We start from the raw sequence: 27,925 nt of genomic DNA on the forward strand, positions 1-27,925 counted from the left end.
AGGGATGACAGGATGGATGACAGGAAGGATGACAGGATGGATGACAGGATGGATGACAGGATGGATGACAGGAAGGATGACAGGATGGATGACAGAAGGGATGACAGGATGGATGACAGGAAGGATGACAGGATGGATGACAGGAAGGATGACAGGATGGATGACAGGAAGGATGACAGAAGGGATGAAAGGATGGATGACAGGAAGGATGACAGGATGAATGACAGGAAGGATGACAGGATGAATGACAGGATGGATGACAGGATGGATGACAGGATGGATGACAGGAAGGATAACAGGATGAATGACAGGATGGATGACAGGATGGATGACAGGATGGATGACAGAAGGGATGAAAGGATGGATGACAGGAAGGATGACAGGATGAATGACAGGATGGATGACAGGATGGATGACAGGATGGATGCCAAGAGGGATGACAGGAGAGCACTTCTGGTCACCTGCCTGCTCAACTCCACAGTCTTGTAAACTCTCAATCTGATTGGAATCTTTTGCACTGTATATCAGATTCCTGCCAGAGTGCTACTGTACTGCAATGCTGCAATTGTTATTTGTAGTTACAATGGTAAATTGTGAAATGTAATTTCTTCACTAGAAAAGACAAACCAAATATGTCTAATATTATATTTGCTTAACCATTAGAGGATTAGATTGTATTTGCATATTTTTTGAGGCAATACTCAATACTTTTGTTGACATTTAATTGTTGCTATTTTTGTGTTCTCTATTGTTGAGCGTTACCTACTTTTATGACTTATTTTATGACTTATTCTCAAATCTAATATTATTCAAGCCCACAGCGTTACTTGAAGGGTTAATAAAGTGAACAGAATTCAAAATACGGTTGGACTAAGCGTTGTCCTAAACAGAGAACATTCTTCAGAAGACCTGGGTTCTCCAACCAGCTTTGCTACAGACTGCACCAGTGACTTGCCTGTCTTGGTGTTGCCTCCCTTGTAGGCAATGCGCTGGATGGCTTCCAGAAGGTTCTCTTTGTTGTTGTAGGTGTTCAGCTTGAACTCAGTCCTTGCGTCATCACTGAACTGGGCTATGGCCACCTGGGGGCGGAGAGGGAGAGGGAGAGGAGAGAGACAGAGAGAGAGACAGAGAGAGAGAGACAGAGAGAGAGAGAGAGAGAGAGAGAGAGAGAGAGAGAGAGAGAGAGAGAGAGAGAGAGGCAGAGGGAAAGAGAAAGAGAAAGAGGGAAAGAGAGAGAACATTTGTTGTCTCAATTTCACTGTAATGCATATCATTAAGTCTAACTAATGTTTTTCTCCAATTGGTTGACAGCTCTATCGCTGTGAAAGGTGTTGTCTCTCATTGGTTGGCTGGGGTTCAGTCCTACCTGAGTGCCGTCAGGGCCAATCTCGTCCAGCGCTCCCGTGGTGCTGTACAGGAAACCGATGATCTTCTGGAAGTTGTCGTCTCCGATACTCCAGGAGCCATCAACCAGGAAGACCAGGTCAGCCTTGGCTGCCTTGCAGACTGACAGGGGGTGGGGGGGAGAGAAACAGTAAGGGAGAACAAGATAGAGAGAGATGTTCAGCAGCTGTCACCAGAGGGGGCCTGTCATTGAACACAACCTAGGAGAGACAAAAGGCTATTGTGATTGGTCAACAGTTTGACCGGTTCTTCCCGCCTGTTGCCTGGCTGGACCAGACTGATCATCGCCTCCTCTCCCCCTGCTACTCTCACAGCTCTCACATCCTCTAGTCTTCTTGTCTGCACGGTGGGGAAAGCCTGCAGATCAAGCATTTCATTCCCAACTAGAGAGCATACAATTTCTGGGGAAATTGTGAGGGTGTGCTTGTGGCTGCCCCAGCTTTCCATACACTCCTGGTGTTTACATATTTCAAAAAGCATTTAAGTGTATGACTACAGTTCTGACCATTGTGTTCCCTTGATAATAAGTTTGTAAAAATGACATGCATCACTCAGATGGAGGAGAGGTGATACTGGTTGGTTGGAAGAGAAGGAGGCCAAATGTAGCTCATGAAGATGCAGCGCTAGATAACTTATTAAATTGTAATCAGATATAAACAACTTGTTGGTTGCCCTATTATGTCCTATTATCCTCCTATCATCGCCCTATTATGTAATTTGAACGCCCTGAACGGCATCATTTGAGTAATGAGGGCAAGCGTAGGCTTATTGATTACTTAAAAAACGTTAAGTTTCATTATGCATCATAGAGGAGCCTAGTTAGAGAAGGATTTAGCAGTTTAATATTAGAAGCCTATTTTATTAATAATTTTCAGAGTAACCTCAAACCTTTCTTTTGTTTCTTTGACCTTACATTTTCTTTGAGGGCTTAGTGGTCTCGGTTTAACATCATTATTTATAGCGACATAATTACCGGACACTGTTAGCTCGCAATGTAGACAAAGAATGCCCCTGCAACAAAGTTGTAACTTGGTAACAAGTAGCCAGCTAGAAACCGAGCAGAAGTTTGTAGCCATATAAAGGCCTATAAATATAGGCTACTTGATTTGGCTGCAAGATTCGCTGATTTTGAGTGTCCAAGATATGATGGATTCTGATCTGGATCAACAGTCTAGCCATGTAGCTAAGGCTTGTCCGGGAAGAGTACATTTTTTTTTTACGGCAAGTCTGGAAGATCAATTTAGGCTAGTGCTACTTGCCCCGATGCACTGGACAAGTTATTAAAACTCAAACAAAATAAAATGCAATGTTAGGCCTACTTCACGTTATGTGCCACTTGTTACGTCTATCGATTTTATTTGAGCGAATTCTGCATCAGTAAAACCACCAACCCAAGATCTCTACAGACCAGCTAATTTCCTGCTCAACACTTCAACGGGGGCTTATTACTTGAAAGATGAATTAGGCTATTTACGGTCGTCTCAGTTACACCATGAGGGGTGGGAAATACTGTGATTTGCTTAAGAAGGCAAATGGCTAGTAAAACATAACATTTCATAATAATTTCAATAAATCAAGCAGCGCAGCAAGACCCAGTAAAATGTATATCCTACAGCTAAGCAAGGCTGAAGCAGGCTGACATTAATTATTTTCATGAACAGACAAAGTTTTGACATTGACAAAGTTTAGGCTGTGGCAATGAAGTTCAGGTTAGTAGTCAGATACTTTCACCTATTGAAAAACTTTTGAGTAAGGGGAAAGCCAAACATGTTCCGTCGCCGTTTGACTTTCTAAACATCTCTAAAGAGATGTTTTTGTTAGCTACTCATTAGTGTCTCGGGTAGGCTACAGCGTTGCAGTGAGCCGCCACACTGATTTGAAACCACAGGTAATGGTCATTTCACCAACAAATCGTTTATTAATGTCAAAATAAATCCTACAACAAAAACGTATTTGTGAGGAATGTTTATTTTAACGATTGAAAACAGATGCATCATGACCACTGTAGTATGTGTTGCCCAAGCAACAGAGGCTAATGTCATGATGCTAATGCTTCAGTGAAATAGTAGACTACCGTTTCCGAAAGTAGATGTGGGCCTACTTACTTAATAATATCAGCTAATATTGTACATTACATTTCACAATTATGTTTCACACCACAAAGTGAAATGATTAAATATCACCCTGGCCTCTTTGCTTGTGGCGTTTCTGCAGCTGCCTTGCAGATAGTATCCCCCAAGTTAACAGATGGGAAACTAATGTTCTGCTAGAGATAGTCACGCGAGTTTTCGTGACGTTGGTGACGTTAGTGGCGTCAGTGACTGTGGCTAGCAAGTTAGCCACCGTTAGCTTCACTTTTTGCCACAAAAACGTAATTTCTACTTAAACCGTGCAATGGAACATAAATCCCAATACAACCAACGCAATCGCTACCGAGACGAACCTTTTGACATCGCCGTTGTCTATGTAGTCCAAATATTGAGGCATCCTTAGGGGGGCGAAAAGAAACAATAAATAATATATATGTGAGATAACAATGGTTTGTGCTCGCCGAAGGCAAGCACACCCCAATAACTCTGCACTCGAGAGCAAATGCACAGAGCTTGCGTTTGATAACAAACTTGATCTTCAGCCTTCAGGCCAAGAGTACGAAAAAGCCCGAAGGCGGAGCCCAGGGGCCCAGACAGACGTGCTGACGTGAGGAGAGGGATGATTACAGGGGTCAGGGAGAACCTGGTGGAGTCTGACTGGGACAGAGATGGTCTCAATTCTGCTTTACAAGGCCAAGACTCTGACCTGACGTGGGAGATGTTCCAGGATCCCAAGTGATCCCAGCTGCTGCAGCTTGGTTTGAAGATGACCCTCCGTTATTTGGGAAGAGTAACGGCGAAGACGATCGACAACAACAGGTTTTATGACCTGGCGGGTTCATACAGAAAGCAAGCTGCACGACATAACCGGGTAAGTTATCTCCATAGCCGACACCCAACGTTGAAGCAACATTGCCACTAAGTTGCTGCCACGTTGTGTGTCAACTTGGGAGTTCACTTACTCGGTGATGTCGCATAGCCTGCTTTCTGGAAGAACCTTCCAGGTGCTGAAGAGGGAAAGGGCTGTCCACAGGTTTGAGACTTATTTAATTTAATTTATAGATTATTTAAAATTATTACTCATCAACTCATTCAAATAACGGTACTTTGGAATGGTTTGCTCAACCCCATGCTAGTTTCCTCAAGGATCTGAATGACTTGCTTAGACTGTTGCTCTTGTTGGTTAGTGGTAGCTGATTTAAACTGTTGTATTCTATTCTATTTTAGTTAATCCTATTTTTGTTATTGCTTTCCTACAAGTACACTTGCACTTAGAGATTCATGTTGTTTAATTGTAACTTGCTTAACTACATGCTCTTATGGTTTCTTCCCTTTAGCACTTATTTTTTGGTTGTTCACAATATGTACTTCTTGTTTTGGCTACCCGCAATGCTATGGGGCTATCTTGTGGTTATTATCAGTGACCTATGCACTTTGTGAAGCTCTCTCTCGGAAGTCGCTTTGGATAAAAGCGTCTGCTAAATGAATAAATGTAATGTAAATGTAATGTAAATAACAAACCGAGCAGAAGTCTCGGAAAGCCAAAATAGAAAAAAGATATACCAAAGAAATACAAAGACATCCAACTCATCACAGGTTTGAGACTTGAAGCACTTCCTGGTGTGACACAGCGCGTTGCTAAGCAGCCTGGACACAGATCATGTGGGGGAGGCAGCTTGGCCTTTTCAGGCCCCCGCATTGGTTGGTGGGCGTCAGTTGAGATTTGAATGTCAAGGAACGGAATCCGTCAACCGACGCCGTCGTTTCTGTGGTAACGGACTGACGAGGGAGCGCGCTCTGCGGTTTACCTTCTAACACCTTGCATTCTTTAAATATCTTAGTGGGGGGGGGGAGGGAGACATGCATTCTGCGAGCTACTGTACGCCGCTGAAAGGCACCACAGGCTGAACCTGCAGCATGGAAATAATGGTGACATCCCACTTATCCCAGAGAGATTAACTATTGTTTTTTTTGCCCCCCCCCCCCCCCCACAGTCAATTGACAGTTGTATTGATTGTTTGCCCAAATCGCACCAGGTAACACTGGGACATTGACATTTCTACATTCATTAAAAACTGGGCAGCATTCAAGAGTTACCAGAGCTGACATGTTGATACGATGTATGCCGAATGTGGCTTATGGACACAATACATGAAAAATACTTTAGTAGATAGATGCATCTGTTGATGTTGTTGTGTATTTCTTGTGAGGCAGGCTGGAACATAGTGGGGTTGATAAGCACCCTAGTTCAACAGAGGTCCGGGGTAAGGATTTCAACCCTAGTAGTTTGCCTTCGGTGCATCATAATCTTGACTCCAACAGGTGTGTTTACAGGTATACAGGTGTGTGTATTGACAGATATAGTAGAGTGTGTATATGTACCCAGGTGTGTGTGGGTCTGGGTTGTAACAGCGGGGGGGGGGGGGGGGGTAGGGGGAGTGCAGTCTCACCTTCCTTGGCGGGGGGGATGGTGGGGGGCGTGGGGGTGGTGGGGGGCCTCGTCGGAGCCCGGGTGGGAGCGGGGACTGAAGGGAAACACATCGGCGTCAAGACAAGCCCCGAGTCATGTCAACATCACTGTCATCAGAGAGACACCGACAAACACACACACACACGGGCTCTGAGAGGCCCTGCGATCCAGCGGCGGCACGCAGAGGCAGCTGACTCCAGCCGAGCCGTGGACGACGGCACGTGTCTGGAATGTCGGCTCTGCCGCGAGAGGCGGCGCCCCGCCGTTCAGCTCAGACGTATAATCGGCCGCCCTGATTACTCCAGCAGGCAGATGAATCAAATGAAGCACCTCTCACAGTTTTCCCCTTTGAACGCCCCCCCCCAATCCACCCCCCCCCCACCACGCCCGTAAATCAAACACCCCAAACACAGAGTTACTGCTGGTGACAGTCTGAAGGGGAGAGGGGGGGGAGGGGGGGGGGTTGGAGCCTGAGGGGTGAGGGGGGGGGGGGAGGGGGGCAGGGCAATGAAAAAATAAAGCCTCGGCTTTAATTTGCTTCAAAACAAAGTCATAAATCACTGTCTGCTGCGGGTCGACTTGACAAATAGCAACAACTCAACGCAAACAAATAGCTGGCGGGCGCTCAATAAAGCACCTTTCCTCTTCCTCCCCGTGGTCTCTCTCTCATTAGTCGCTGCTCTCTCCTCTCCTCCGTCCCACTCTCCCTCTCCCCCTGTCTTTATCTTGATTACACTGGGGGTTTGGCCAGCGTACAAAGTGACTCACTCTAAGAGTACAGAAGCCAAACCCTCCCAGGAGACTAATAAGTGAATAATGCTTTTAAAATGTGATGAAGATGGCGACAATCCGATGGGGAGTTTCCCAAGAGTCATGTTTATGAGTGTGTGTTTACGTGTGTGTCTGTGTGTGTGTGTGTGTGTGTGAGAGAGAGAAACAGAGAGAGGGGGTACATGTTTGGTGTCTGCTTTTAGGTCACACGTTAGTGCCTACATCTGTATTCGAGGGGAGAGATAGACAGGGAGCGAGAAAGAAGGAAAAAAGATATGTGCACGTGCATATTTTGACTGTATCCATCCTGTATCTTCGCACCTTTGTCTGTGCATGTGTGCGTGCCAGCGTGCGTACGATTGTTTGATTGTGCCTCTGCTTGCGTTCATGTGTGTCTACGTGTGCGCGAGTGTGCACGCCTCTGGTTGCATACGTGTGTGTGTGTGTGTGTGTGTGACCTACAGGTCTTCTCTATGGCGGTGACGGCGGGGCCCTCTGAGTCCTGCAGCTGAGCGTACACGCTGATCTTGTACTGGGTGTTGGCCTTCAGGTCGCTGAAGCAGTGACGATTAGCTCCTCCACCCAGGGTCTTCTCCTGCTTCTGCCCATCTGGAAGGAGAAGAGGAGAGGTAAAGGAGTAGAGGGGAGGGGAGAAAAGGAGGGCAGAGGGAGGGAGGAGAGGAGGGGAGTAGAGGACAGGAGAGGAGAGGACAGGAGAGGAGAGTGCAGAGCGAAGGAGAGGATTATAATTGCGAGTCATTATGAAAGGGATTTTCAAAAATGTCACCCTGCGAAAAGGATAATTTCCCTACAGAGTAGAGAGTGAGTGTACACCACCAACAATGCATAAACATGGCCACACACGTTCGCCTCGGGGTATAGCTGGTGGAGGTGGGTGGGCTTCTTGAACTCATGCTGCCGGCACTTTTAAACATCATCTTTTTCATGACAAACCTTCTCTACACTGGCCCTAGTCATTGATTAAGCTAAATAGTATCCACATCTTCTAGATAATACACTTCATACACATGTAGTTTTACACACAGGGACCTGTGCCTTCTACCTCGAACTAGTGGAAAGAGAGGGGAGGTTATTATTATATCTGGCAACTGATATTTCATTTTTCACACAGAATCTTTTCCCAAAACAAAAGAAAGTATTTCCCCCAGACTCTCAGCTGTCAGACGCAAAGAGGAGTTGAGATTTTCTCAGATAACTATTTGCCTCCACTTATTATTTCCTATGAGTTATTTATTATGTATTACCTATTCATCAGAAATCGAGGTTTGTTTAGCGTGTGTGTTCAGCTAGCTCTGAGGGGCTGACTGAGACAGTTTGAAGGATCAAGCCCCTTTGTCACTGGCCACTCAGCCTTTCGTCTGGGACAGTCGTTCATTTGCACCAAAGGGACAGTAATGTTAAATCCTGTCACACCTTCTAGCACAAACCACTGCAGAGGTGGTCTCAACGGTTGAAGAGGGAAGGTGAACTGAGGAAGACTGAAATGATCATGCCCAAACTATACCCATCATTTGGAGTTTTGTTTACGATACAAGCTCTGGGGTGTTAGGCGCCGCGTTTCATTGTGACAACCTTCTTTAACAAATGCTTGAAGGTATGAAATCCTCTCGTACCCCATAATGAATTGCTTACAAACCTAACTGTGAACATGTTTTCATTTGATTCCCTAAAAAGGTTTTCACAATTCGAGAGAATTGTAATTATTTACATGAGCACCCTTTGCTCTAGATGTGTGAAAACCTTTCCATAGTCTTCACAAGCACTTTTCAGTCTGCCTGAGTGTATCTCCCAGTTGTTTGTGTGTTTCAGTTGTGTGTGTCAAAGCGTTTCACTTGCACGTGTGTGGTTTTCAGTATAACGTCTGATCGACTTGGGTGTCTCAGGTGTGTGTGAAAGAAAAAGTGCATGTGTACTGTAGGCGTGCGGGGTCACCCTGAATACTGTCCCTAACCGCCCGTCATAGAGCTCCCTGGATGAGTGCTGTAGTGTGTGTCAAGTAGTGCGAATGTGGAAGCTGCATGATACTGTCATGATAAGGGCCGCGTTTCCCAGATTCGTTAAGAAGTTCTTAACGCTGAGCGCTTCTTAGGAGCGTTCTTAGAGCGTTCTGGAGCGTTCTTAGACCGCTCCTTAGAAGCTCTTCACGTTAAGAGCTTCTTAACAAAGCTGGGAAACGCGGCCAAGGAGGAACTCCTTTGAACTTTCCTACCTGTGTGCCATATTGGAATGAATCATTGAATGTTGAGTGAAAAAGAGTCAGCGCATGAGGTTGAGGGTCAGATTTGTGGGTCTTCATTCTTTTCTACATAAATTCATAGTTTAAACAATAATCATTTACTGATAGGAGTTCACTCGACTGATCAAATGGTTTAAAAGCGGAAACCATATGTAAGAAAGCAGATGGGCCAGTCTTTCCCTACTGGAAAAACACAAGTGGACCCCCAAAGGAACACACATGAATGACACCTGGTTCCTCGACATACTTTCCATTTGGGAGGTATGAAAACGCCTTGAATCCAGACAAGACAGACTCCAGTAGCCGTGGTAAGACCACAGCCCTGATATACTGACACTTTGAAAGAAACTTGCGTATTCATTTCCAGGCTGCCACCCACGTTGACAGTTGGTTGGCGGTCTCTGAAGTGATAATTACGCATTAACGGCAGAAAGAAAAAGGGACAAAAAATGCTTCTCCCTGAATATAATTGTTTCTTTTTTTTACTCTCTTTTTTCTTTCTTCAGAACTCCCCTAATAATGGGTCTGTTTGACTGAGGTTCCTCAGTACTCTCTAGCTAGCAGTAGAGCACAATTCCGTCAGAAAGTAGCCCGGTTCCTCTCTCTCATTCTTTCCCAGTCCTAAATTGACCAATGAGCTGTAATTACTGTCATCGTGCGAGCAAGTTTATCTTGTCCCAACACACTTGGTGAGATTACTTTTTTCAGCTGAGGGAAATGTGTAAAAGGCATTTTTGCTCTGACGGCATAAAGACTGTCGTGTTCTGACTTCTTTGCGTTCTATCTTATTAAATGTCAAAACTGGGCACGAGTGCACACACACACACACACACTCTCTATCACTCCCTTCTCCCTCTTTCTAAGACTACAAATGGAATATAATTCAATTCATACTCTTTGGGGTACGCATCAGCAAACCAAATGTGTCTTCACTCGCTGAAGCACTCGCATACACACACGCACTCACACACTCTTAAACACCTGCACACATACACACACTCTTAAACACACACAGCGTGACACCCTACTAAAAGCAGATGCTAATGCGTCGTGGTGTCTGCGTATGATAATATATGTGGTCTCAGTCCTTTCTGTGCCTCTAATCCCAGTGTAATCCTAGTCTGGGATTAGACTCCTGGCAGGGGACTCAACAGGCCTGCAGGGGGCACGGTGAGTGTGTCAGGGTGCGTGTGTGTGTGTGAGTGTGTATGACGTGAAGCAGGATTCTTTTGTGATCCCTGGCAGGGACCCAACAGAGACAACGGAGGAATGAACATGAATGTATAAATTCCCATGCTGGATCCCTTTATCAGATATATTGCGGTGTGCGTGCAAATGTTTATTATGTGGGGATGTGTGTGAGGATGTGTATGAGAGAGCGTGTATTTGCATAAGTATAATTGTTGTTCAGTGTTTGTGTGTGTGTGTGTGAGTGTGCGGGGGGTGAGTACTCACTGAGCAGTGACTCGATGACCACTCGGTAAAGGGTGGCGTGGCGGTGAGGCTGCCACTGGGCACACATGCTGGTCATCCTCACCTGGTACACACTCAGGTTGGTCACCCCCAGGTGCACTGGGGAGGGAGGAAGGGAGGGGAGGAGGGGGGGAGGGAGGGGGAGTTGAAGTTGAAGAAGTAAGGAGAGATAGAGACACAAAGATATGGTTAGCAGTGTCTCCAGACACCCTGACACAAACAGAAAGACATCAGTCATCCTAGATTATCAACAATTAACTCAAACTCCTAAATGCAGCTACATGTCAAGGTTAGGGTTACGGTTAGGGTTAATGTTAGGGTTAAGGTTATGGTTAAGGTTATGGTTTGTGCACAGCTAGTCCAACGTTTCAACGAGAGAAGGCTTGTCAGCTGCCTTGAGTTTGACCGCAAACACCGCAAACACTCTCACCGCAGTATCATCGAGTTTGTTCACAAACCATTAAAAAAAACTCATTTTAGCATATTTGATCCATTATAATGAGACTCACGTCTAGCAAACACACAGCATATGTTTTAGAACTCAGAATGCAGGACATATGGCGTTCCGTCCTCTGTAACCTACACATGCATATTTCATGAAATTATTATCAGGTGACGCTTCCTGTACCGGCCCGGGGAAACGGCTACATTCCCTCGCATTTATTGACGTAAACGAAATGTATGTATGTGTTTTACTTCATTAATTACGCTGCCTAATATATTCCTGGGAGAGTTACCCACTTAACACACACTTGTTATTTTGAGTGAATTCTTGCAAATGTGTCTTCCGTATGTCAGAGCACAGCAGAGGATGATCTAACGAGTGGTGAAATGAGCCCACTCTGTTCCTCCCTCCTTCTCTCGCTCCCTCCATCCATCTCTCTCCTTGTGGGATGTCAACATGCTAATGACTTGACCTGTCTGTCCTCTGCGTTCTCTACCCTATCATCTACATTGTCATGCATCATGTGACTTTCCTATCACATTCATGGTGAAACCAAAGCCTTGATTACCCCACACACACACGCACGCACGCGCACACACACACACACACACACACACATCGGAGAGGGAAATATGACTTTGGTGTAGAATGAAAAAGCTATCCAAGCCACATCTGACAGACAGGCAGAGACATACAGACAAACAGGCAGACAGACAGACAGACAGTACGCAGACAGACAAACAGGCAGGCAGACAGACAGACAGTACGCAGACAAACAGGCAGGCAGGCAGACAGACAGTACGCAGACAGACAAACAGGCAGGCAGGCAGACAGACAGTACCTAGACAGACAAACAGGCAGACAGACAGACAGTACGCAGACAGACAAACAGGCAGGCAGGCAGACAGACAGTACCCAGACAGACAAACAGGCAGGCAGACAGACAGTACGCAGGCAGACAAAAAGGCAGGCAGACAGACCAACTACAGGCAGACAGACAGACAGACAGTACACCGACAGACAAACAGGCAGACATACAGGCAGGCAGGCAGGCTGACAAACTGACAAAATAACAGGCACACTGAGTCACTTCAGTCATCACTCTAAAGAGTTGACACACAGGTAACTATAAAAGTCAGCTACCACACACACACACACACACACTCACACTACCTTGAGTGGGTATGAACACAGCCAGCAGCAGCATTATAATAAAATACTACACTTTACCAGTGTCCAATGGGCTTTACTTGCAAGTCTTGCGTGTACGATGATACAGTTTATTACACGGCTGTTCTTAACGCTGTAGAAAGCTCCATTCACTTGTATGGTCTGATAACAGACCGTTGCTATGAATAACAGGCCGCTGTCAAGGAAAGTGGCCTTTTTGCTTCTGATTCACGTCTTTCGTAGTAGTACTTTCGCAAGTAGTCCGGTAACTTTTCAACCCCAGCGTACTCCGTTGCTTAGCGACGTCAGCTGATTTGAAGCCTAAAGAATGTTCAACGTCTATGAAGTTCAACGTCTTTGGCAAACTATTTCTCTGCTGATCAACACTACGAATGGTAACTAATAAATTGTAAAAAGACACACTGTGTTAAGTAATTTTGTTGGCAAGTAACCGTGTAAAAAGCGGGAAAATGTATAGAACGCCGGTCATTATTGGGAAAATAAGCCCCTTCAGAGCGAAGCTACACCCCTTCGCTTCCCGTCGGGGTGCTGTTCGCCCTGTCGGGGCTTATTTTCCCGATAATGACCGACGTTCTATACATTATCCCTTACATACTGTACTCTACTATACTATAGTGTCCTGCACCATAGTATTCTGGACTATACTGGAGTGTACTGGTACATTTAGTCATTAAGCAGACGCTCTTATCCAGAGCAACTTACAGTGAGTACACTGGTACACTGTGATGAACTCACAAGTCCAAGGTGTGTATGAACACAAGATAATGGACTGTCTGTCCTGTATTCTATCGTATTTCATTGTTCTCCACTGGGTTGGGCAGGAGTAGGGCTGGTATGAACACTCGACTGTGCTCTGCTGTGCTCTACTAAGCTCACTGGTCTGGGGTCTGTCTAAGCACAAGAAGGGTGTTGTGCTGTCTGTCCTGGGCTGGTACTCACAGGTCCTGGCCCTGCCGGACAGAGCCTCGCTGGAGCCCGTGGTGTAGGAGGCGATGACCTTGACGCTGTAGTCTGTTCCACTCAGCAGGTTCAGGATCAGCATGGTGTTCACGTCCTCCCCCACAAACGTCTCCAGAGCTGGACCTGGGGCTGGGGGGGGGGGGGGGGGAGAGGGAGGAGGGGGGGGAAGGGAGGGGGGAGGAGAGAGAGGGAGGGAGGAGAGAGAAGAGGAGTGAGGAGGGGAAAGGAGAGACGAAAAGAGAAGAGAAGAGGAGAGAAGAAGAGAGGAGAGGAGAGGGGAGGGGAGGAAGGGGAGGAAAGGGGGGGGGGAGGAGGAGAGACAAGATGAGAAGGGAGGAGAAAGAAGAGGAGTGAGGAGGGGAGACGAGAGACGAGAAGAGGGGAGGTGAGGGGAGGCTCACTGGTTCACTAACGCCATGGACAAGCCTTTAGGCTACAGCCAGTTTTAGACGACTGAAATCTAACAGAGGTAGAGAGGTCAACACCCACACTCTCCATTATCTAGACCAGAGGTCACGACCCCAGCCGTTCTGTACACAGAGAATGACCATCAGTAGATACAGTACGACGGCAAGATATGCCCTCTATAACACACACACATACACACATACACACGCTTTCTCTGGGATAAGGATCACATTTTACCCTTCATTGATTTTCAGAGTATTGACACAATTTTTACATGACCTGTAACACAGTAGCAGGCTTGAAGGAATGTGTGTGTAGGGATGTGTGTGTGGTTCATGGTAAAATACGAGATACAACAGCGAGAGTGTGTGTGTGTGAGAGGAAGAGAGCATGTGTGTGAGAGAAAGATAGAGAGAGTGTGAGAAAGAGAAAAGGAGAGAGAATGTGTGTGTGACAGAAAAAGACTGTGCATGTGTGAGAGAGCGAGAGAGTGAGAGAAACACAGAGAGCGTACGTGTGTGTGTGAGAGAGGGAGTGTGTGTGAACATGAGTATGTGTGTGTATGTGCGTGCGTTGGCTACCAGAGGTGGGCTGGTATACGACTCTGTAGCCCATGGTGGGGGAGGGGGGGATGTCCCAGGTGATGCGGAAGCGGTTATACCACTCCTCTGACACCCTCAAGTTCCTGGGGGCCGACAGGGGCACTGCAGAGGGAGGAAGAGAGACAGGGAGGGAGAGAGTGAAACAGGGAGGGATGGAGGGAGGTATTATCAGTATACAGCTATCATTAGTATAACTAGAGTTACCATCAGTATAGTTACCATGAGTGAATTTAAGGCTACAATCAATGTAGAGTTATCATTGGTATAAGTAGAGTTACCATTAGTATAGAGTTATCATTAGTGTAACTCGAGTCAACATCAGCATAGAGTTATCATTAGTATAGAGTTATCGTTAGTATAACTAGAGTTACACAAGTAGAACTGTTCTTCCCTCTTGCTACAATAATGCTTTTGACTGTGTCAATTCCCCTATGAGAAATCACCTCATTTGTCATCCTTTGTGTGTGTATGTGTGTGTGTGTGTGTGTGTGTGGGATGGTAATGTATCACTGAGAGGTGTCCAGAGCCTGTCATTCTCAGAGTGAGTGCTCCACGTCTAGCTCTGTAATCTTCTAGACGGACGTCTGAGGAACATGAAGGATGTGAAGTCTCTTCGTGTTGGTTTACAGCTATAGACGTTCGGTTCCTTTACATTATCAACGTAGGCGGACCAGCACTCTCCTTGGGATGTTGGTTTTGGAATGAATAGATGGTCCTTGCTTCCGAGAGACATTTCTGGAAATCATTCAGAGTTTCTGTCTGTCTGTCAGCATGTCTGCTTCTCTGTCTGTCTGCCTGCCTATCGTCTGTCTGTCTGTCTGTCTGTCTGTCTGTCTGTCTGTCTGTCTGTCTGCCTGTATATATGCTTCCTTGCCTGTCTTCCTGCCTGCTGGCCGGTCCTTGCCCTGATGAGCGCTGAGAAACCCCGCCCCTTTCACCAGCCACATGGCTAGACACCACGCTTCCACTACTGAGGGGAAGGTCAGACGAGGTCAGAGGTCAGCCGAGGTGAGAGGCGGGACTCACGTGTGCGTCCCATGCGTGTGACAGGGGGTCCCTCGCCATCTGCGTACACCGGCACCACGGTTACCTGGTACTCTGTGTCCGACAGCAACGGCTGGAGCAGCAGGCTGCTCTGTCCACTGGGAACTGTCCTCTATAACACACACACACACACACATTTAGTACACGTACAGTACACACACACACATATAGTACACGCACACACATACACATTCAGTACACAAATGCACTCACACACACCTGCGTACAGCGCACACACACACAGGCACACCTTCGCAGACACAGATACCCACATACATGCGCATCAAGTACACACATATGCACGCACACTCACACAGGGATGCATAGACACACACGCAAACACACACACGCACACAGATTATTATTTCAGGTTGACCCTTAAACACATAATTGCCATTTTAATTGGAATTGTACGATGTGTCAGTCAGTCTGTAAAAAAAATACTTTCATTAAATATTGATCTGACTGAATTTGCTGCGCAGGGCGAACAGCTTTGATCAAAGTTTTGCATCTCACTCAAATCCTGCTCATTCCACGTGCCTGCAAATCATATGAATCGTTTTCCGTTTCACCAATCTAAACACAGACCGTTTATATCCTTGAGGCTTGAAGTCGGGATTGACACCTATGTAACTACCTAAAATTGGTTGGTGTAAAGTAATAAAGTCGTAAAGATGCCGTGCACCAGTATGGTCTTGAGGGCGGAGCAGGTTAATTGTGTGTGAGGTATTTGGGCGAGAAGCTCCACCTGTGGGTTAACTCCAGGCTCTCCTGACTCAGCTATCTAATTGCAGAATTAACTCTCGATAGCTGTCGTCTACCCTGTCTGCAACCAATCTCGCACTCTCTCTTTCAACACCTCCTTTCTCCTTCTCTCTCTCCCTTCTGCTCTCTCCCGACCAGTCTCCCCTCGCTGTCTCTTCCTCTCGTCGCTTTCTTTCCGCCTATCTGTCTCTCGCAACCTCATTCTCTCTCCCTTTAACCTGCTCCCTCCCTCTCTCCCCTCCCCTCCCCCTCTCCTCTTGTTCCAGGTGAATTCCGAGCGTGTGCAGTCTAGCCTCTGTGTGTCGGGGAGAACGGCGGAACAGACTGCGTGCGTCGTCTTGACTACATGCTACAGTATGTACCATGTGTGCATGTGAGTGGAGTGGGGCGGTGAGAATCCCCGCGCCTCGCTCGCAGAGCGCTTCACCCCTCCGCTCCGCCGCTCAAAGCCGCACCAGGCCACTCCGCTCATTATCGCTCAGCGCCCAGCGCATATTGCATCCTCCTCCGCTCAAGTCGCCCTCCCGCTCGCTTCAAACAAGGAAAAATATCTGCGTGCAATAAACTTTAAGCTTAAACTGCAGCCCAAAGAACTATAGAGCAACGACTACATTGTTTTGCTAACCTTTTGCTTTCTTCCCAGCGTGTTCACGTTGCACACTTTCGTTTTTGAGAGAGGTACTTTTTAGATTCCAAAATTAATCTTTACTGACTGAAATGATGTTACCACATTATTTTTCTTGTACCACATTATAGTTGTTAGTTAGTTATATATTAATAGTACACCTGTATGAGACGCCACAGTTGATTGAAATAGTCTACTGTTGATGACTGGGCAGGACAGATGGATTCTGGGTCAGACTTGGGCATGCTTCAGACTCGTGGCGTGAGCATTCCTGGAGCAAAATTGGAGCGAAATTGGAGCGGGACATAGGGCAACGCTCCGTCCTTTTAAAAATCCCGCTCTGCGCGCTGTCCAGAGTCCGCTCCCCGCTCCGCCCACATGCTCTGGTATGTACATCCTGTCAGACAGATGGAGCAGCTACCGCCAGGCCACACCCACACCCAGGGCACACCCACTGATACACACAGGCCACACCCACACCCAGGTCACACCCACTGATACACCCAGGCCACATCCACAGGCCACACCCACAGGCCACATCCACACCCAGGCCACACCCCTACAAGGCACACCCACAGACACACCCAGGTCACACCCACTGATACACCCAGGCCACACCCCTACAAGGCACACCCACAGACACACCCAGGTCACACCCACTGATACACCCAGGCCACACCCACAGGCCACGCCCACAGGACACACCCAGGCCACACCTCTACAGGCCACGCCCACAGACACACCCAGGTCACACCCCTACAGGGCACACCCACAGATACACCAAAGCCTGGTCTTCTTCAGACAACCGCCTGGTGGTCCCACCGCTCAAGACCGCCCGGTCCCAACAAAAGCTCTTCTCCTGCCTGGCCCCCCAATGGTGGAACCAGCTCCCCACCTACAGTCAGGGACACTGACTGTCTCCCCACCTTCAAGAAAAGGCTCAAGACGCACTTGTTCTGGGAGTACAACGGCACTTAGGAATGCTTGGTTGGACCTAATGTTAGTTTCCTCCAGGATCACAATGCCTCTTATTGAGTGACTTGTTGCTCTTGTAGGTTAGTTATTACAAAGTTAACTCTTGTACTCGCTGTGAAATATTTTACTGTTGATTATTCTTCTACAGGTACAGTCTTGCACTTTTTGTGGTACATGTTGTTTTAATTTGTAACGTGTATAACTGCATGGTTTTATGAGTCTTCCCTTTGGCACTTGTTTAGTTTTTTTCACAATGTATGCTTCATGTTTGGGACTACCTCATTGTTATGATCAGTGACCTATGCTCTTTTGTAAAGCTCTCTCTTGGAAGTCGCTTTGGTTAAGAGCGTCTGCTAAATGCATACATGTAATGTAATGTAAATGTAAAGCCACACCCACATCCACACCCACACTCAGGCCACATCCACGCCAAAGAGGATTTAATTCTGTGTGTTCTGTGTTTTTTTTCTTTTTCGGAAACCAACATGTTGTCATTAACTATTTAGAGTTGAATTCTGGCTGCCAAATTGTGTTTGGGGTTCAGTTTTAATAGAACCAAAAGAATGAAATGGGGTATTTAAGGGTTCCCAAGTACAAGAACTGCCCTCAGTCAACATCTTGGATCCTCCTTCTACCCGTAGTCAAGCTGAAGACAGCTGTCCCTGGGTGTGGGGCTGAAGACAGCTGTCCTCTGGGTGTGGGGCTGGAGACAGCTGTCCTCTGGGTGTGGGGCTGGAGACAGCTGTCCTCTGGGTGTGGGGATGAAGACAGCTGTCCCCTGGGTGTGGGGCTAAAGACAGCTGTCCCCTGGGTGTGGGGCTGAAGACAGCTGTCCTCTGGGTGTGGGGCTAAAGACAGCTGTCCTCTGGGTGTGGGGATGAAGACAGCTGTCCTCTGGGTGTGGGGCTGGAGACAGCTGTCCTCTGGGTGTGGGGCTGGAGACAGCTGTCCTCTGGGTGTGGGGCTGGAGACAGCTGTCCTCTGGGTGTGGGGCTGGAGACAGCTGTCCTCTGGGTGTGGGGCTGGAGACAGCTGTCCTCTGGGTGTGGGGCTGGAGACAGCTGTCCTCTGGGTGTGGGGCTGGAGACAGCTGTCCTCTGGGTGTGGGGCTGAAGACAGCTGTCCCCTGGGTGTGGGGCTGAAGACAGCTGTCCCCTGGGTGTGGGGATGAAGACAGCTGTCCTCTGGGTGTGGGGCTGGAGACAGCTGTCCTCTGGGTGTGGGGATGAAGACAGCTGTCCTCTGGGTGTGGGGCTGAAGACAGCTGTCCTCTGGGTGTGGGGATGAAGACAGCTGTCCTCTGGGTGTGGGGCTGAAGACAGCTGTCCTCTGGGTGTGGGGATGAAGACAGCTGTCCTCTGGGTGTGGGGCTGGAGACAGCTGTCCTCTGGGTGTGGGGCTGGAGACAGCTGTCCTCTGGGTGTGGGGCTGGAGACAGCTGTCCTCTGGGTGTGGGGCTAAAGACAGCTGTCCTCTGGGTGTGGGGCTGGAGACAGCTGTCCTCTGGGTGTGGGGCTGGAGACAGCTGTCCTCTGGGTGTGGGGCTGGAGACAGCTGTCCTCTGGGTGTGGGGCTGGAGACAGCTGTCCTCTGGGTGTGGGGCTAAAGACAGCTGTCCTCTGGGTGTGGGGCTAACGGCTTAAATAACATGGTGAACCTACAGATGACAGTTCCAAGTCCAGTTCCAATCAAATGTTTTGTCTTGGGCTGGGCTGTATTTCATCCTACTGTGTTTTTTGTACCAGTACAGCTGCACATCTGTTATACCTGTTTAAGCTATTTTAAGACACCTGGTGTGACACTGTATCTGATAGGCTACTTTAAACATCAGGTACATCATGAAACCCTCCATGGTTTAAACCAGGGTAATGGTGTATGCATCGGTAGGGATAAGGGATGTTGTGGCCATTTGATTTTCATGTCTTCCTATTTCAGAAACCACAACTAGCCTCCTTAAACGTTTTCAACATTCTTGACGTATTCCTTGAGCAGCAATTCCATCCAAAGCAACATCATGAACCTACGACCTCTCGACCCGCAGTCGAGAAAGCTCTAGTGTGGCATAGCCTATAACCTTATACAGTAAGGTGTCAGGGAATGGGGGTGAAGGTGAAAGGTTGGAGGTCAAAGGTCTCACCGTCTCCTCGGCACGGTTGCGGCTGGCCGTGGTGTAGGAGAGGCGGTAGTTCCTCACGTTGGGGTCCTGCATCTCCCAGGAGACCAGAATGCTGAAGGTGGTCATGTCACTCAGCTGCAGGTTCCGCACCGCAAACCTGGACACTGGGGGGAGGAGGGGGGGAGGAGGGAAAGAAGGAGGCGGGGAGGAGAGGAGGAGGAAGCGAGGGGCGAAGGGTCGCGGGGGGAGGCGGGGGAGGGGGGTGGTGTGAAAGGAGGGAGGTAGGCAAGGGAGAGAGGGACAGAAGGTTAGGGGAGGAGAGGGAGAGGGCGGAGGACACCGTGTAGAGTAAAGGAAACGGCAAACACTTACCTGGTTTCGCCGTGCTGGTGGTTCTCACAGTGGTGGTGGTGGTTTTTCTCACTACGGGCCAAAAAGTGAGTACATATAAATACATGAGTGATAACTAGGGATAACCTCTCTCTAGGATTGAAGGAGTTCACACGAAGCGAGCTTGTCCGTACACTCGGTGTGGACTGTCCCTTTAAGGTGCGTTGGCCGTACCTGTGGACTCTATGAGGGAGACTGAGTCACTTTCCGCCTCGTCTCTGTACACAGCAGACAGAGACACCTCGTACTCTGTCAACGACCTCAGCCCTGTCAGCACGTAGCTGTTCACATCCCCATCCACCATCACCTGGGAGGGAAGGAGGGAGTAAAGGGAGGGGAAGGAGGCAGTGTGAAGGCAGGGTGGTGGCAGGGTGGACGAGAAAGGGAAGGAGGGGACCGAGGAAGTGAGAGAGCGAGGGAGGGAGCAGAAGGAAAAAATGAGGAAATAGAGGGAGAAAAAATAAAAAGGAGAAGTCAGGAGAATGAATGGCAAGGGAAATGCAGGAAGGTGGGGACAGAATTAAAACAGGGGAGAGAGAGAGAGAGAGAGGGAGAGAGAGGGAGAGAGAGGGAGAGAGATTTCTATCAGTAGTCAACAGGAGGAACACTGCTGGCCGGTTCATTTCTCCAGAGAGGCAGACAGACACAGGGCTGCAGTGATTGGCAATTATCTGAACTGCGTGCGAACAAACAGAGAGAGACAAGCACATACGCTGATGGAATAAGAGTCTAACTGATCAACACTGGTAGACATGCATCAGACAGACAGACATGCAGGCATGCAGAGAGACAGACAGACAGACAGACAGAGAGACAGACAGACAGATAACAGACAGACAGACCGACAGATAGACAGACAGACATGCAGGCATGCAGAGAGACAGACAGACAGACAGACAGAGAGACAGACAGACAGACAGACAGAGAGACAGACAGACAGACAGAGAGACAGACAGAGAGACAGAGAGACAGACAGACAGAGAGACAGACAGACAGACAGAGAGACAGACAGAGAGACAGAGAGACAGACAGACAGACAGAGAGACAGACAGACAGACAGAGAGACAGACAGAGAGACAGAGAGACAGAGAGACAGACAGACAGACAGAGAGACAGACAGACAGACAGAGAGACAGACAGACAGACAGATAACAGACAGACAGACAGATAAGAGACAGACAGACAGACAGACAGACAGACAGATAACAGACACACTGTCATCCCTCACAAGAGTTGACAGTCAAATCTCTATAAAAGCCACACACACACGCGCGCTACATAGACACACACACATAAACCTCCACCCCGCCCCCCACCCCCCCCACACACACACCCGCCCGCTCGCCCAGAGCCCCACCCAGAGCCCCACCCTCACCTCCTTGGTGTCCCCTCCCTCAGCCAGGCTCCAGATGAGCTTGTAGAAGACCACGTCAGAACCTGCATGCTGCCAGGAGACCCTGAAGCTGTCTGTGGACACCTCACTGCTCCTCAGGTCCACAGGCTCCGGAACAGCCTCTGCAACACACACACAGATAGGCACACACACACAGACACACACACAGATAGGAATACATTATCATACTCATGGACTAGAAGCCTACTACACCAGCAGAGTACTAGCGTATGTTGTCGTTTTCTTATCAAATCGAACTAACTAACTAACTAACTAATTAGTTAATTAACTAACAAACTAAGTGACTATCTGACTGACTAGCATATCTCACTGATGACTAACTAAATAGCTCATTGACAGGTAACTATCTAGCTGACTATATCTATCTGACTAACTATCTAGCTCACTATTTATCTAGCTGACTAACTATCTAGCTGACTAACTATCTAGCTGGCTAACTATCTAGCTGGCTAACTATCTAGCTGACTAACTATCTAGCTCACTATTTATCTAGCTGACTAACTATCTAGCTGGCTAACTATCTAGCTGACAAACTATCTAGCTGACTAACTATCTAGCTGACTATTTATCTTGCTGACTAACTATCTAGCTGACAAACTATCTAGCTCACTATTTATCTAGCTGACTAACTATCTAGTTCACTAACTATCTAGGAGTGTCTTACTGGTGGTGAAGCTTTCGGTCAGGGGCTCGGCCTGGCCCTCATCATACAGAGCAAAGATGGCCACCGTGTACTCTGTCAGGGATGTCAGGTTCCTTAGCAACTGCGTGGTCACACGGCCAACCTCCAGCTAGGGTCACATGGTCACATGACAGGAAAGAGTTAAGCAAGGAAATAGATCACCAGGAAATGATGAAGTGTATTTATGTGATGTGCACGTTTATTCTCTATCTTCTACTGCAGAATCGTTCTCGAAACTGGAGGGAAACTGATTTTATGTTTGCACGTTGGTGCCTGAGAGGAAACCTGTTGCTTCCTGTATGAGAAAAAGCAGGCGCATTCTAGAACCCTCGTTCCCCTGGAACACTCTGGGTTGACAGTTCCCTGAGGAGCTATTGGCCGGGAGCTGTCCCAGTTCTCTTACCTCATTGGTCTGCACGCCGCTGGTCTTGACGTACATGATGCGGTAGCCCCTGGCCTTCTGGGAGGCGGCGTCCCAGCTCAGCCGGGCGGAGCTGTGGGTGACCTCGGAGAACTGCAAGTTCCTGGCCGGGATGAGAGGGACTAGGGGGGGAGGGGCAGGGGAGAGAGGAGGATAGGAGGGGTGAAGCAGTGTAAATATACAGCACTATAATTACAGGAACATGCTTGATTATAATTATTCTCCTTCACCCTCCCCTCACCCTTCTTCACTTTTCCCACTCATAGTTTGTTAGCTGTCACTCCCTTGGGGGGTGGGAGGGGGGGGGGGGGAGTTGTGGGGGGGTGAGAGGAGTAGGAGAGGGAGGGTGAGAGGAGGAGGGGGGGCGAGAGGAGTCGTGGGGAGAACATTCGATTTTTCTTTTGCACAAGGAGAACTTTGACCTATAACATCTTTCGCTGGCTGTAATTTGATTCATTTCACTCCATTATTTCTGGTGTACTGTAAAAACCCAAATAGCGAACATAAACGAGGCATGTCGCAGCCAGAAAGGGGTTACCCCGGGTAACAGAGCTCTGAGTACAGGGCGCACATGGACAGGAATGGAGCTCAAGCTTCAACATCAAACTGAAGCATGTAAAGGAACTCTCTGAAACGCATCCTTGCCGTGCAACTGTGTCGGCAGCAGGCCTGACTGTGCCTAGGTGTCGTGGCTTGCTCAGACAGCCTGCCAGGATGTGTGTGTGTGTTTGAGTGTGTGTTTGAGTGTGTGTGTGTCAGGGCATGACAGCCAGGGCCTGGTGCCATGTTTTCAAGGTGCAGAGATAGTAAATCGGCTGTATCTGATTGCTACTTAAATCATAATATGCGCGGGCGTGGGAGAGGGGATACACTGTAACATCCCTGTGTTCGTGTGTGTGCATGTGTGTGTTCCGTGTGTGTGCCCATGTGTAGGTGTGTCTGTGGTGTGTGTGCATGTGTGTGTGTGCATGAATGTATACACACATGTGAGGCAGGGGCAATTTTGGATCACACCTTTAGGGGGGCTCAGCCCCCAATGAGAATGTGACATGGCTACAGTGCCATGCAAAAGTGTTAAATCCCCTTGCTAATAAATCACAAATTTCACTAGATAACGATGAATACATGTATTTATTATTATGCAAAATATTGAATGAATGAGAAAACAAAGAAAGTCCCTTCATGAACTACCACCATCAAATGATAACAAACAATAATAATTCAATTTTGTATTATTATTATTATTTTTAAGGGTGCTGAGATGAAATGTAGGCGTGCATGAGCACCCCTAAACATAGTCTCAAATCGCCACTGACGTGTGGGCATGTGTGTGTGTGTGTGTGTTTGTGTGTGAGTGGGACTCACGCGTGGTCTCCTGGCTGGTCATGGGGTCGCTGGCCTCTTCTCCGTACATGGCGTACACTGTGACCGTGTACTCTGTCTCCGGGGTCAGACCCTCCAGCTCCACCTCATGCACTGTGTCTGCCACCTTCACCTGCACACACACACACACACACACACACAAAGACACACACAAACTGTATCAGACTTGCTGTTCCCCACCTATTTCTTTTGCAAACGCATACCACAACAGGCACTTGACTGCAGTAGACATGCCCCGTCTTTCTCATTCCTTCATTCGTTCTCTCATCTCTGTCTGTCAGTTATTTTTCTCTTTTTGTCTCTCTTTCTTTCTCTCTATTGCTCTGCTCTGCTCTCTCTCTAACAAACAGGCAGTGCTGGGTTCTGCCTGGAGGGAGAGTTATTCAGTAATGGGTCCTAACGAGCTGGGTGGAACCCAACTCTGCCCTCCGGTTACCTTCTCCTCTCCTCCTTTCATCCCCCTCTCCCGCCAACCATCTCTTTCAGAACTGTATAACTGTATTACAGTGTCAACATTTGATTTAACCCCCTCTCTCTGACAACCTCTCCCCCTCTCTCCCACCCACCTTCCCTTTTCTTTCCTCACTCTCTCTCTCTCACTTGCCTCCCCTTCTCTCGTTCCCTCTCTTGCTTCCTCTTTTTCTCTCACACAACTCCCCTTATCTCTCACTCGCTTTCACTCCTCTTTCTCTCACCGCTTCCCCTCCCCTTCTCTCTCTCTCTCTCTCTCTCTCTCTCCTTTCCTTTCTCTCTCCTCTCCTTTCTCTCTCACATCTTTAGCCCCCCCCCACCCCGCACTTCTCCTTTATTTCCCTTTCCTCTCCCCTCTCTCTCACCTCCTTCTCCTCTGCGGGGTCTTCGTCCGTCAGAGGGGCGTAGAGGATCATGTATCCCGACGCGCCGGCGGCCATCTTCCAGCGTGCCCTCATGCTGCTGTGTGAGATGTCAAACAGCTCCAGGTCGTTCACCATAGGCAGAGCCACTGCAACACACGGCTCAGGGGTGAAACTAGGGTCCAACTGGATTCTGTATATTACATTTGATTCTTTTTTGTCCAAAGAGACATACAAATGTGCATCCAGAAAGACAAGCAGAACAGTCAATCAAGCGCACTCCATTGTCATGGTATTGGCAAGTAGTGATTCAATTCTTCACCCACGCAGCTGTCATTTGTAATCTCTTTGGTATGCTGTTAGTCTAAACAGTGTGTCACAAAAACTGAACCAGAGTTGCGGTGCTTATGGAAAGTAAGAAGCATATTACTTGTGAAACATCTACATGTACCCCTATTTAACTAAATCAAAGTGGTAGCCTCATTTTTTTGTTTTCTGTGTGTGTACATGTGTGTACGTGTGTGTGTGTACGTGTGTGAGTATTTATGTGTTCGTAGTTGTTTGTTTGTGTTTATTTGTCTGTGTGTGCGTGTGCGTATTTGGGTGTGTGCGTGTAGTGTCCATGTGTGTGTATCATTGAGTGTGTGTGTGTGTGGTGTGGGTCCCTCCCCTCGTCTGTCTGTGTCCGTGAGTGACAGTAGGGGGACAGTCACAAGGCCCATTAACTTTGAGACAAGGTCAACTGGGTACTTAGTGTTCCCTTGCATCAGAGAGAGGGGAATTCATCAGGCAGGAGAGCTGTCTGGAGCCTGGAGGAGGAGGCCCCCTCCCTGGGCCCCGGGGTGCTGGTCCTCACATACACACACACACTCGCACACACACACTCACACACCCCTGACAGGGGTGAATACAGTGTCAAAACAGTTCACACATACATGCTCCTGGCAAAGTCACACACACACACACACACACACACACCCACTGTAGAGCCAATTAGAATCACCACAGGTGGCAGGCAGTATGCAGGGGTGGTGCAGCAGAAAATAAGGGAGGTGTTCAGGGTTAGTTTTTCTGTCAGTCCAACATTGTGAGCGTCACAGCTAGCTTATTTCTGTCAATAACCCTTAGCCCACGCAGCCTAACATGGGTTTATAGACGAGCAGGATTCATCACGAGTCTCCCACTCTCACTACCGCCTGACTCAGCTGTGTTTCAATGAAGTCCCCATGTACAAGTGAGTTAGCCAGAATCGTTTTTTATCATATGTTTGCGGCCATATTTTCTGACTAGGGCTACACTTTTTCAGTGCATTCGGATGCGTGAGACCAATCAGAGAACAGATGTTCCAAAACCTCCTCCACAGCATCCTATCAGTACGTGGCACCCAAATTAGCAGCACGCCCAGCCTCTCGCCGACAGATACATACCAACATGCTGTCGTGAGAACCTGCGCTTCACCGTGCAAGCGTGGTACGGCTAGCCGATAACAACAAACACATCGCACGTCGGAATCGACAACAAAAACGGGCGTTGGCGAGGTCCGGCCAGCCCGCCGGTTTTGAGCCGAGAGGTGGTGTTGGACTCACGCGTGGTTGCGCTGCCTCTGAGGGCCTCGCTGGCGGAGCTGGCGTAGATGGCGAACACGGCCACCTGGTACTCGGTGAGGGAGTTGAGGTAGGAGAGCGTGACCGTGGTGTCCGTCCCCGGCACCACCTTCTCCTCGGGCTGGCCCCCACTGGCAGGGTAGTACACCACGCGGTACTTCTCCACCACGCCCGCCGCCGCTGTCCACCTCACGCGGAAGCTCCGCGCCGTGACCTCGGAGGTCACCAGGTCGCGGGGGGCGGAGATGGGCGTCGCGGGGCCGGTGTCGCCTAGGAGACGGGGGCGGGGGGGAGGGAGGAGAGAGGGGGAGGTGAGGAAAAGGGAGAGAAGAGGGAGGGTAGAGGAAGGGAAAGGCGAAGATTAGGAAGATGCTAACTAAATATGATGCTAATGCAAACAGAGTTTACAGTCAAATTCTAAACTTGTGCACACCACTATTTCTGTGAAGGGTTAGGAAAGTTCATAGTAAAGTAGTAAACTGCTCATTCTAGTCTAACCTAACTGGCCTCGTCAGGCTCCTTCAGACAAACCTGCAGTAAAGTTTACAGCAAGCTGAAAGTAAAGGTTACAGCCAAGTTTAAAGTCAAGTTTACAGCCATGTTAAAAGTTTACAGCCAAGTTGAAATCAACGATTACAATCAAGTTTAAAGTTTACAGACAAGTTAAACGTAAAGTTTACAGCCAAGTTTAACGTAAAGTTTACAGCCATGTTTAAAGTTTACAGCCAAGTTTAACGTTAAGTTTCCAACCAAGTTTAAAGAAAAGTTTACAACCACATTTTATGTTTACAGCTTACAGTTTTACGGCCAAAATCTACCTTTGATGACTTTGTCGAGCTGCTCCACGCGCTCACACACAGTCTTGGTGAGGCCCTCCACAATGGAGCTCATGACGGCAAAGTCAGCCACGTTGTAGACGTGCGTCTCCTGAGGAGGAGATGCGATGGCCTTCAACTCGTTCTCATCTGCATTCTTCACACCTTCACGGAGAGGAGGAGGAGAGGAGGGGAGGGAAGGAGGAGGAGAGGAGGGAAGGAGAGAAGGAGAGGAGGAGGAGAGGAGGGAAGGACAGGAGAAGGAGAGGAGGAGAGGAGGAGAGGAGGGAAGGAGAGGATGAGGAGAGGAGGGAAGGAGAGGAGGAGAAGATGAAGGAAAGGAGAGGAGGAGGAGATGTGAAGAGGAGGGAAGGAGAGGAGGAGGAGAGAAGGAGGCGAGAAGGAGAGGAGGAGGAGATGAGGAGGAGATGAGGGAAGGAGGAAAGGGAAAGTCAAAGTCAAACTTTTGCAGTTGTTAGGTAGATCATTCAGAGGACAGCTATGCCTCTCTCTTTGAGACACGTTGAGAGGGTCTCAAGGGACCAATGGGCTTCAGCTTCCTACCAATGGCGAACAGTTCAATCCCAGCATCCCTCAGGCTCTCGGCCGGTGGACCCACGTCATCCTGAGACTTGCCGTCGGTGATCAGGATCCCAATCTTGGGAACATTGGACCTGGACCCGGACTCAGCCTTGAAGCTGTTCTCCAGGATGTAGGTCAGAGCCAGGCCTGCAGGAGTCAATCACACCAACCAATCACTAGCATGACTCACATTCACGAGTCACAT

The 27,925-nt window shown here is 48.4% G+C and overlaps 1 protein-coding gene across 1 annotated transcript in view; it reads right to left on the minus strand.

Moving 5' to 3' along the window:
- Positions 1 to 27,925, minus strand: part of col14a1b (collagen, type XIV, alpha 1b) — a 62,023-nt gene that overhangs the window by 14,972 nt on the left and 19,126 nt on the right. The window contains exons 8-26 of the mRNA XM_084695667.1: positions 27,703 to 27,867; positions 27,142 to 27,303; positions 26,306 to 26,593; positions 24,723 to 24,868; positions 23,869 to 23,998; positions 22,486 to 22,625; positions 22,065 to 22,191; positions 21,362 to 21,501; positions 20,161 to 20,293; positions 19,969 to 20,019; positions 19,618 to 19,760; positions 15,098 to 15,227; positions 14,051 to 14,173; positions 13,041 to 13,190; positions 10,448 to 10,564; positions 7,198 to 7,344; positions 5,945 to 6,019; positions 1,367 to 1,506; positions 956 to 1,079 (exon numbers count right to left, since the gene is read on the minus strand). Of these exons, the coding sequence (XP_084551793.1) occupies positions 956 to 1,079; positions 1,367 to 1,506; positions 5,945 to 6,019; positions 7,198 to 7,344; positions 10,448 to 10,564; positions 13,041 to 13,190; positions 14,051 to 14,173; positions 15,098 to 15,227; positions 19,618 to 19,760; positions 19,969 to 20,019; positions 20,161 to 20,293; positions 21,362 to 21,501; positions 22,065 to 22,191; positions 22,486 to 22,625; positions 23,869 to 23,998; positions 24,723 to 24,868; positions 26,306 to 26,593; positions 27,142 to 27,303; positions 27,703 to 27,867 (2,631 nt within the window). The remainder of the gene's footprint in view (positions 1 to 955; positions 1,080 to 1,366; positions 1,507 to 5,944; positions 6,020 to 7,197; positions 7,345 to 10,447; positions 10,565 to 13,040; positions 13,191 to 14,050; positions 14,174 to 15,097; positions 15,228 to 19,617; positions 19,761 to 19,968; positions 20,020 to 20,160; positions 20,294 to 21,361; positions 21,502 to 22,064; positions 22,192 to 22,485; positions 22,626 to 23,868; positions 23,999 to 24,722; positions 24,869 to 26,305; positions 26,594 to 27,141; positions 27,304 to 27,702; positions 27,868 to 27,925) is intronic.

Source organism: Hypomesus nipponensis, chromosome 4, assembly GCF_054491055.1.
Source record: "Hypomesus nipponensis isolate SF chromosome 4, ASM5449105v1, whole genome shotgun sequence".
Taxonomy (NCBI): domain Eukaryota; kingdom Metazoa; phylum Chordata; class Actinopteri; order Osmeriformes; family Osmeridae; genus Hypomesus; species Hypomesus nipponensis.